The 10,295-nt window shown below is 44.7% G+C and overlaps 1 protein-coding gene across 1 annotated transcript; it reads left to right on the top strand.

Moving 5' to 3' along the window:
* The first annotated feature begins 6,561 nt into the window (after positions 1-6,561).
* Positions 6,562-9,517, top strand: LOC124674292 (beta-glucosidase 16-like). The gene is made up of 12 exons (XM_047210334.1): positions 6,562-6,693; positions 6,788-6,854; positions 7,229-7,290; positions 7,380-7,455; positions 7,554-7,628; positions 7,717-7,804; positions 7,892-8,144; positions 8,272-8,387; positions 8,546-8,795; positions 8,881-8,983; positions 9,088-9,190; positions 9,310-9,517. The coding sequence occupies exons 1-12, from the start codon at positions 6,562-6,564 to the stop codon at positions 9,515-9,517; spliced, it is 1,533 nt and encodes a 510-aa protein (XP_047066290.1).
* Positions 9,518-10,295: the final 778 nt, after the last annotated feature.

The raw sequence follows: 10,295 nt of genomic DNA, 5'->3' as shown, positions 1-10,295 counted from the left end.
GCCGAGACTTTTCTTACTTTTTGCAGCTCAGGAAAACAAACAGAGTCCTAGACGGACGCGTCGCAGTTAGTCGGTTCGGGTCGCTCCCGGTTCATGCGACGTGGGCGTGGCCCACGTTGCCTAGGGTTTTCCGAGCCTATATAATCTCTTGCCCGGCTACCGCAGAAACATACTGAATACACGAGTTAGGGTTTCCACCTCTCTCTGCTTGCGCCGCCATCGTAGCCTACTCCATCCCGCACGCCGACGTGCATCGGCGAACGGGAGAGCAGGTCTCCGGAACCGCTTGTCCTTGCGATCCTATACGGGAGAGGGCGAATTAGGTTTTTGGGAAGCGCTCTGCGCGACTGCTCAAGCTCTTCATCACGGGTCGCCTTCCGTCCAAGTCGGGCGGTGCTGCCTACCACCGTTTTCAACGCCGTCTACTACGACCCGTCGTCCCCGTCATCAACAACGTTGTCATCAACAACGTTAGTGCTGCAACATCGTCTGCTACACCTTCACCGCCACCTCCACCAGATCGGTACGTGCGACATATCTCGATCTGTTTAGCGATGGATGTTGTACTGTTTGCTCTGCTACTGTTCATGTTGATCACTGCATCTAGTATGTTCGAGTTTCACATGTTAGTAGTTACTGTCGTCATGCTTAATATTCTGGAATTAATCATGGAAATTGTACCTAATTATCCAACATTTATAAGAAAGTTAATCCATTTGTAATTCTTTTTTTAAACTTAATACAGTGTAAGTTTTAATGGTCATAGTTGAATGATCTCATTGTTGAAAGCTTAGCTAGCATTATAGCCATAAGAGCATCTCTAACACGCGGGCTATATGAGACGCGCTATATTTGGGTTTACAACGCGCGCTATGCGGATGCAGCGCGTGGCGCTAGCGACAGGTTTGCAGATGCGCTAAACCGCTGCGCCAAAATGCAACGCCGAATTCGTCTATTTGCAGATGCGCTAAAATAACACGCCAAAAACAACAATTTCACACAATTGCATACCTAAAATAGTTCAAACAAAATGTAAAAATAATCTGGAAATATAAATATATTGCAAAGTTCAAGCAAATTTTGCTACAACCAAATTTATTTTTAAACAAGACTAATAAACTACTCGGAATCCCAGTCGAAATCAGAGGAGCCCGGTGTTGCCGACGACACCAGAGTCGACATCCACTCGAAGGACGAGGAAGAGTCGACGATGATCATCAACGGGCCGGCGCCATTTTTCTTCTCCTCCGCCTTCCTCGCGGCCTTCTCGTCCCTCTCCTTCTTCCTCACCATCGCCTTCGCCATCCTCTCCTCCCGGTCCGCCTTCTTCGCCGCCTTAACCGCCGCCTTGGCCTCCTCCTTCTCGACGTAGAAGGCTTCCATTGCGGCGACATCCTCCGGGAACTGGCGCGCCCACTCTAGGCGCATGCGGTCTTCGGACTCCGCGATGACGAGGCGCTGCTCAAGTTCGCGCTGGCACTGCCTCGCCTTGCGCGTGACGGCCGGCGGCGGCGGCGCGAGGGCTTCCGCCTGCGCGCGCGTCCAAACGTCGTCGAAGTTCATCGAGCGATGGGAGCGGCCGAGGCGCCAGGCTACAGCGTCGTACGCGTGCGCCGTCTCGTGCACCGTCTCGAACGTCCTGAGCCTAATGCGCTCATCGCCGCTCCGGATATCGGGGTAGGAGGTGCCGTTCGGCCGCACCGGACACCGCGGTAGCCGAAGCTCGAGCGGTGGCGGGGAGGCATCTCATCGGTGGAGGCGGAGCGGCGCTCGAGCGACGTGGAGTGCAGCGGGAATGACGCGGAGCGAGGTGGAGGGGCGGTGAAGCGACGCGCGGCTGAAACTTCTTGAGCGCGCGCCGCGTTTTATAGCGTGCGCTGAAAGCGGCGCGGCAGGTTTAGGATGGCGCAAAAACGCGCGCGACAAAAAAATTAGCGCACGCGGCTTTTAGCGTGTCCGCTGGAGGTTCGCCCGCCCGCTCCCGCGCTGCATTTCGCCGGTTAATTGTTGGTAACATGTGTGAGATTGTGTACGTGTCGCTCTGCCCCTTTCGGCTGATCTCGGTGTTTCGGTCAAAGCGTCAGATGGCGCGTTTTCCATGATTGTCTCTTCTTGCCATTACCACCGCCCACATCCTCTCTCTAGGGCTGGCCCCCTTCTCTCCCGCCGGCCACCATGTGAGCCGAGGATCTATCACCTGCCCTGCCCTCTCTATCTCCTCTCTATCTCGGGGTGTATTGGCCACGGGAGGAGCTGACATTACCAGGCGAGCCTCCCTCTGCCTCTGCCTCTGCCACCACCTCTACCTTCGGGGTGATGCCTGGTGGCTGTGGACGTGGGCGCAACGCGCCTGCCCTATTTTCGCTGCCTCCATCTTCGCGTCGGCCCCGCCCTGTGGGAGATGCAGATGCCTCCTTGAGGTGCCAATTCTTTCTTCCCATCAGATGTTCCTCCTACTGCTGGCTACTCTCTGACTGATTGCTTCAGTTGATATGTGGGTGTTGGGAGGTAAGATATTCAGTTGGGGAAACGGCCAGTGGTTCATGATTCTGATGGTATTTCTTTCTGTCTTCTTGGTTGTTTGCTATCATGTTGTTATTGCTGCCTTTTTTTCTTTTGGTTTGCCTTGGTATATCATGATTTGTTGATTCAGTTTGCAGGTTTACCTTGCCAGTTGTTCTTCAGGTGGATGTTCCTTGGAGATTAAATCTGTAAGGAGAAATGACATTTTTGTCACTTCATCAATATGTTTCTGCAGGTACACGTATCATCTAGATTATTACCTCAATCGTTCATGGCCATAAACAAGCTTCTTTGATTTAGTAAAGTTTACCTTTGTTTATATAAACTAAAAATGTTAAAAACAATAGTGGTTAGGTATTTTTAATACATGGGGTTATGGATTTTTTTGTTTCATATATTCTTCTTGGTTTATACAAGGTTCACAGGAACAGGTACAATTACACAGTTGGATTCAAAACCATCAGGATATGAAAATCGATGCAATAAATATGTCGATTATAAATATTCATGTCAACAAAAGAGGTTCCAGATCTCTAATGGCACCGAAAAGCTACTTCAGGTCAGTTAGATTTTTCGAGTTGCACACTTCATGTCAGACAAAGACAACTCCTAATTTTTGTATCCATGGTATCACCAGATCAATGATTTGTATTGTGTGCGATTTTTTGGTGTCTCAGCCTAACTAATAATCTCAGATGGGAAATGTGTTGTCGAGTTAGCAAAAATGACTGTTGGTTGTGGAAGCAAAGAGTCAAAGAACTTGGTAACAATACTGAACTACAAGTTAGTAACATGTTAGTTCCAGATCACAATTATTTTGGGACGTCTGTTCTCTTGAACAGAGGCCTCTTGATATTTATTATATGTTGCGTTGTAATACTCTGAGCTAAGGAAATAGCGGTATACTTATTTTTTTGTTTGAGGTCACAAGGCGTACTACGCTTTGAAGGTCCACAAATCTCAGCTTTAGGATTGAAAGTTCGACTTCTTCCAGTTACCTTCCTTAGGGGCACGATACTCGGAGGCTATCAAAATTGGATTTCTTCTAGTTACCTTCCTTTTTTCTACATGAGTTAACCTCCGCTATCAAAATTTTAAATGTTCAAAAAAAGAGCTATGCAGAAAATCATAAATTTTGATTACACATGCATCTTAATGAACATTTTTTTTTATAGAATTCCATGTTTTGCTTACAAAATCCAGACAGAAAGTCATGAATTCTTGGCTAAAAGCACCTTCCACAATATAAGTAAGACTCAAAATAGTGTATTATCAGATACGGTGCTTCAGATTTGTATCCCAAGGCACTGATCAACTGCAATAAGTTTTCATTATTTCTTGCTATAAAAAAGTTATGCTTGGAAAAGTTTTAGTTAGCATACATGCTCCTTACAATTTATAGACCAACATGATGAAGGTTATAATTCTTTCTTGCTACTCGGTTGGGCAAAAAAATGCGTACATGTCAAATTATTTGAGACTATTACCTTGAATCTATAATATCAGTTCAGATACATCTAGAATGAATATGACAAAAGAACTAGAGTCTCATCACCTAATTATCATATTTATTACGAGAAAAATGCTATACTTGAAACTTTCAGTTGCGCTGTGCTTTGGTCTATTTGGTGGTTGAGAAATTAATTTTTCTTTAAGGGAAGAAGCTGGCCAAGCATGGATATGATCCGGAACAAGGTGGTGGTCAATCATTAGCAGATGGCTAGTGTTCTGCAAGGATGCTCACCCTTCTCTGTTGGACAGAAACTGCTACTCCTAGAAGAAACAAGGGGTGATTTTTTGTGGATGGTCTACAGATGAACTATGCAAGTGATTATAGGAAACGTTATAAGGACAATAGTCAGTTAATAACATTAGCACTTCGTGTGTATATAGTCCGTGACGCAACATCTTGGATTCTAGAAGGATCCGAGAGCAACAACTTGGATTCTAGAGAATTTAGGAGAGCACATTGATCGATGGTTTTAACAGAAGGATATGACAACAACAACAACTTGGATTTTACAGAATTCTTTAGAGAACATTGACCGAAAATTTTAATAGAAGGATCTGAAACCAAATTCTAGAAAATTTACGAGAGCACATTGATCGATGATTTTACTGCACTCAAGGAGAAGATAATCAGAGCAATAACGCTTGGGCGGCCGCAATTCCACATCAAGGTGCCAACAGGAGTTGCTAAAGTAGATAACCAAGCATAACTGAAAAATGAGAAATAAGCATCAAAACTATGAATACGCATCAAACTTAGCATGCCAAGATATAATTTTAGTTCATGGGGCGTCATCACAGATATTTGAATAATATTGCAGAAATCATACATGTTCAAGTAGTGATTAATTATTCAGAAAAAAATGTAACATTGCAGAAAACTATACTATCTGGAAATGATTAATTTACTTGCTTCAGTGGTTCATCAATAATACTAATAGGAACACATAGCATGCGATGATCCTACCATACCTAGGATGGGTCCAGTGCAATCACAGAAACAACCCGTAACAGAGGTAAGAGAGGTTCGCCTTATGATTTTCTAGCCTTAGAAATTCATAGTCCAAGGAGCTACTGAAGGTTTTTTTATAGGAAAAGAAGTTCAGTTCCATGTAGTTATCAATCTCAGCAGAACAAAAGGCAAGACCCTACATGTCCCATTCCACAATCAAACAATAGCAGAGAGTACAATTTAGAAACACGGAATTGCGTGCCCAAATGGCAGCATGATTCCTCTCTCACCGTGATGAAGAACTGCTTGTCGCCTGTTGTCATTGATTGGATGGAATGTTGAGTTCCGGAATCCTCCACCGGCGAATTCAAAATGGACAACAAGTCTGGAGTTTGTCGGAGCGGATGGTGTTTCGGTCGCGCGCAACCGTGTTTTTCTGACTGTTTGGTTTCAGAGGGGGCGTTCGAAGCTGTTGCCATCATGAGACATGTCTTAGTTCCACAGTGAAGTCAGACATGGAGAATGGCATGGAAGCCGAGATCTGAGTACTAGCTTGGGGGTTCATGATTTGGAGTAGAAGAATTGGCAAATGGGGGCGACATCGCAGGAGGAAATCAGTGGGTGAAAACCCAATGTCCCACCGGTTGTACCTCGCAATGGCCTTGCTAAAGGCATTAATTTGCGAGAGCGGACTTTTCTCCGGGGTGAAAACCTATGATCATTGAGCACAGCGATAACGGTGTTCGTGTAATGTGTAATGTTTCCATCTTGGAGGCGTTGCTTTTGGAGTTGATGGATTTCTAGTGCTGTTTTGGTGACGTTTGGTCCGCAGTTACAAGGAATTGATCACTGTGGTGGCGGGATTTTTATTCTGTAATTCTCGTTTCTTTTTTGGTTTTTTTGGTTTTTTTTTGCACAAAAAAGAGATTTTATTTAAGAGTAAATAGAGTTACAATCAGAATAAATCACCGTGGCAATTTCCAGAGGAAAGCTCCTAAGCCACGTAGCAGTTCTATCCTGTACTCTACCAAGTTTGGCCAGCTCGTGACTAGCACGGTTCGCTTCACGAGAAATCTTGACCACTACCACATCTCTTTCCCTCATCATCTTTTTTTTTTTTGGTTGTGTCCATCATATGGTTATTAGAACACTACATTATTGCAGAGACTGAGTGTAATTGGTATCTTCACGATATTAATATATTTATTTTATCAAAAAAATGATACTAGTGGTTGAGGTTTAATCAATGGCCCTTGTATGTTATACAAGTTGACCGATCAGTTTCAAATTGCAACGCAGTACTAGTCCATCTTTGTTGAAACCATATCCTACTGTTCCCTGCATTAGAAAATAGAATTCAAGCGGTTGGTGGAACATGTCTTTTTCACGCGCGCCACGGGACTTTTTTTTTTGAAGGGGCCACGGGACTTTCACTCCAACGGAACAAAGGATTTTTAAATCGGACAGCAGCCGGCAGGGAGGCGACTTTAAATAGATGGGGTTCGAGGGAGAGCCCTGCAGTGGGGAGAAGAAGCGTTGCATTTCTAGCTGTCTCGACGAGGCGACGGGGGAAGGAAATGGCCGCGGCAACGGGTATGGTCATGATCCTGGCAGCGGCGCTGGCGATCCTCGCGCCGCCCGCGCGAGCGCTCGACCGCAGCGAGTTCCCGCCAGGGTTCCTCTTCGGCGCCGCCACGTCTGCTTACCAGGTTAGTTGGTCGATGTGGAGCTTGAATTCGCCGCAGTTCGATCGTTCGGTCCGAATGCACAACCGACAACCGAGACTGCGATATCTGGTTCCAGGTTGAGGGCGCGTATCTGGAGGACGGCAAGGGCCTCAGCAACTGGGATGTCTTCACCCACACGCACTGTACGTCATCTCCCTCTCTCCCTTATCCATCTGCTCTTCCCTTCCCCCTTGCTTCCTGCTCTCTGTGAAGATCCACCCGTAATGCCATAGACATGATTTTTGGTTGGATGATGCTCAGTTAATCTTAATCCACCATGTACGCTAATCATTGAGCTGGATTACTCTACTGTTCGCAAGTCATCACCAGGATATAGACGCACGCCATTTCCTATTAGAGCTAAGAGTCCAAAGAAATGTTCCTTGAATGATTGGCTCTGCTCCCAGTTCTCCTGCAAGTTGACATGCACATGTTATCATCATCGCATAGTTTTATTCAGTTTTGAGGCCGACTCTTATAAGTTTAAAATTTAAAGTCCTACTTTCGCTCACCGCAGCTGAGGGCATCGCGGATGGGAGGAACGGGGACGTAGCGGACGATCACTACCACCGGTACATGGTACAAAATCAGCACATAGACAATCCCTATTAACTAATTGTCATGTGATGGATCTTAATTGTACCATATACCCCATTGTCCCCGAACAGGAAGATGTGGACCTCATGCATAATCTGGGCGTCAACTCGTACAGATTCTCGATTTCATGGGCGAGAATCTTGCCAAGTATGCCAATAACAATTGATACACATGCACTGAGTTTTATGACTTTTCATGTCTCACAGTTCTTTGACAAAACTGTCGTTAAATCATTCGTATTGTAGGAGGCCAGCTTGGAGGCGTTAATTCAGCTGGAATAGCGTTTTACGACCGCCTCATTGATGCACTCCTGCAGAAAGGTATAATCTCACACGTCACACCGCGTAGAAATCCTCAACATAGAGCTACCGAACCTAATAACGTTCGGAAATATATAATGTGGAACAGGGATAGAGCCATTCGTGACGTTGCATCACTTCGATCTGCCCTACGAACTGGAGTCCCGCTATGGCAGCTGGCTCGGTGCTGGGATCCGGTACATACCCTCAATTCTCTACTTCACATTTTTGCTGCAGTTCTAGCAATTTTCGATTTACGTTGCTCGAAATCCATTGTTTCTCAGGGAGGAGTTCGACTACTACGCAGACGTGTGCTTCCAGGCGTTCGGTGACCGGGTCAAGTTTTGGACGACGTTCAACGAGCCCAACCTGTTCACCAAGTTTGCCTATATGCTGGGGCTGTACCCTCCGAAGCACTGCTCCCCGCCGTTCGGGAACTGCAACAACGGGAACTCCCAACGGGAACCGTATGTCGCGGCTCACAACTTTCTCATGTCTCACGCTGCAGCTGTCGACAACTACAAGAAGAACTATCAGGTAACCCCCCAGCAACTTACTCTTCCAATGTGGTGATGTGCACTAACTTTTGTTGGCACTGTGATACCAACTGGCATCTGAAATGCAGAATTGCATTTATCTTAGACCTTTGATCCATGTGTGTTAGGCAAAACAAGGCGGCTCGATCGGAATTGTGATTTCAATGAAATTTTATGAGCCGCTGACGAATGCCACGGAGGATATTCTGGCGGCACAACGTGCATTGGCTTTTGAGATACATTGGTATGTAACACTATGAAAATCGTTCACATCGAATTTATTTATATTATGCTAATATATAAAAAGCTAAACTTAACCCATTTATACTACAAAAGAGAGAGAAGTTGTACTCTCGATTAGTAGTCCTACGATTTCTTTCATGTCTCTTTTTTTGTCCACAGGTTTTTGGATCCAATATTCTTTGGCGAATATCCCAAAGAAATGCGTGAGATGTTATCATCAGACTTACCAGAGTTCACCCCAGCAGAGAAGAGGTTATTGCAAAACAAAGTGGATTTCATCGGGGTAAACCATTACACCGCGATTTACGCCAAGGATTGCATCTCTTCCCCATGCGACCTTAATACTTACGAGGGAAATGCCCTGGTCTTTGCTACAGGTGAAAGAGACGGTGTACAAATTGGAGAACCTGTAAGAACTGCTTTTGTTACACATTTTTGTTTGTATCATCTTTTCCTTCTTTTTGTTGACATGTTTGATGTGATCAACCTTCCAGACTGCACTCCATGGTTTCTATGTTGTTCCAGAAGGGATGGAGGAGATCCTCAGATATGTCAATCAGAGATACGAGAACCCACCTATCTATGTTACCGAGAATGGTAAGTGGCAAAGAAATATCAGAAAATTCAGAATGTTTTCCTGGTAAATTTCTTCGGTTATCAATGATTTGTGTGTTACCATACCCTCTCTTCTTTTATTTCAGGCTACTCTCAATATAGCACTAACAATATGGAAGACATGATCAATGACGTTGGTAGAGTGAACTACCTGCAGGGTTATCTCTCATTTATCTCTTCAGCTATCAGGTCACATGCACAAACACATCGAATTCTTCGTGTGCCTTACATATTTTACCATACATACCTTCGGTACAAAACCACACAACAAATGATAAATAAACTCAGACTTATTGGCATGCTTATAGGGGAGGAGCGAAGGTGCGTGGTTACTTCATATGGAGTCTCATGGACAACTTCGAGTGGCGCTACGGTTTCACCCTAAGGTTCGGGCTATACCATGTGGATTTCACAACGCAGCAGAGGACTGCAAAGATGTCAGCGAAGTGGTACCGGGACCTCCTCATGGGTAATGGTCCGATGGACGAAGTGCATACTCTCAGATCAAATTCCTGATACTTCAAATCTTGTGGATACTCTCGTGTATCCATCATGTTTCTTTTCGGTATAGATATGAATTACACACCATCAATATTCGTGTAGACTGGTACTGAGCATAAGTTATCTTAAGTACAACCCTACTCTTGTGAACTCGCCCCATTGTAACCGATGCATGCGTCGGACATGGTGTACGGATTTGCAAGATGCACATGATTTATCTTCAAGGTTTATGGTGAGCACCCCCCGATCCAGGGGCGACTATAGAGTTGCGGACATCAAACAAATATAATGAATTATTAAACCACACAATCTCTCATACTATAATATAGTGTCCGCTAAAAGAAAATATAAGCAACACTGTGCAATGATGTAATAGTAGTTACGAATGATGAAGATAAGATATACTCCCTTTGTTCGGATTAAATGGACGCGACTGGATCTCATTTTCAGCTAGCATCGTTTAGAAACTCAGTTCAGATTGCGTCGATTAAAAATGTCCAGACGCAGTGCCATTTAGATGACGTACCAAATCTGGTTGCATATATTAATGATAAACTAACATGGCAACTCGTAGAAATGATTTTGAGGCCTTATTTGCAGCATCCTGAAGTACGAAGACAATAAGCAAAGCATGCTATATCTTTTATCTCTAAATAAGAGCACCCTGCTACAAAACTCTCTTAACATGCAAGCTGTCTAAGTCATCACGTGGGCATGTATATTTTCTCTTCTTCTTTTTTACCCATACATGTTCACCAAATCTTATCGGCTTTTATCCTCCTTCGATTGCAGA

The sequence above is a fragment of the Lolium rigidum genome, chromosome 7 (assembly GCF_022539505.1).
Source record: "Lolium rigidum isolate FL_2022 chromosome 7, APGP_CSIRO_Lrig_0.1, whole genome shotgun sequence".
Lineage (NCBI taxonomy): Eukaryota > Viridiplantae > Streptophyta > Magnoliopsida > Poales > Poaceae > Lolium > Lolium rigidum.
This window is presented reverse-complemented; position numbering and strand designations above follow the sequence as displayed.

Excerpts from the sequence above, each read along its gene's own strand:
- LOC124674292 (XM_047210334.1), top strand. The coding sequence starts at position 6,562 with ATGGCCGCGGCAACGGGTATGGTCATGATCCTGGCAGCGGCGCTGGCG. Across the intron at positions 7,805-7,891 it reads TGGCTCGGTGCTGGGATCCG|GGAGGAGTTCGACTACTACG; the intron begins GTACATACCCTC and ends ATTGTTTCTCAG. Across the intron at positions 8,145-8,271 it reads ACTACAAGAAGAACTATCAG|GCAAAACAAGGCGGCTCGAT; the intron begins GTAACCCCCCAG and ends CATGTGTGTTAG.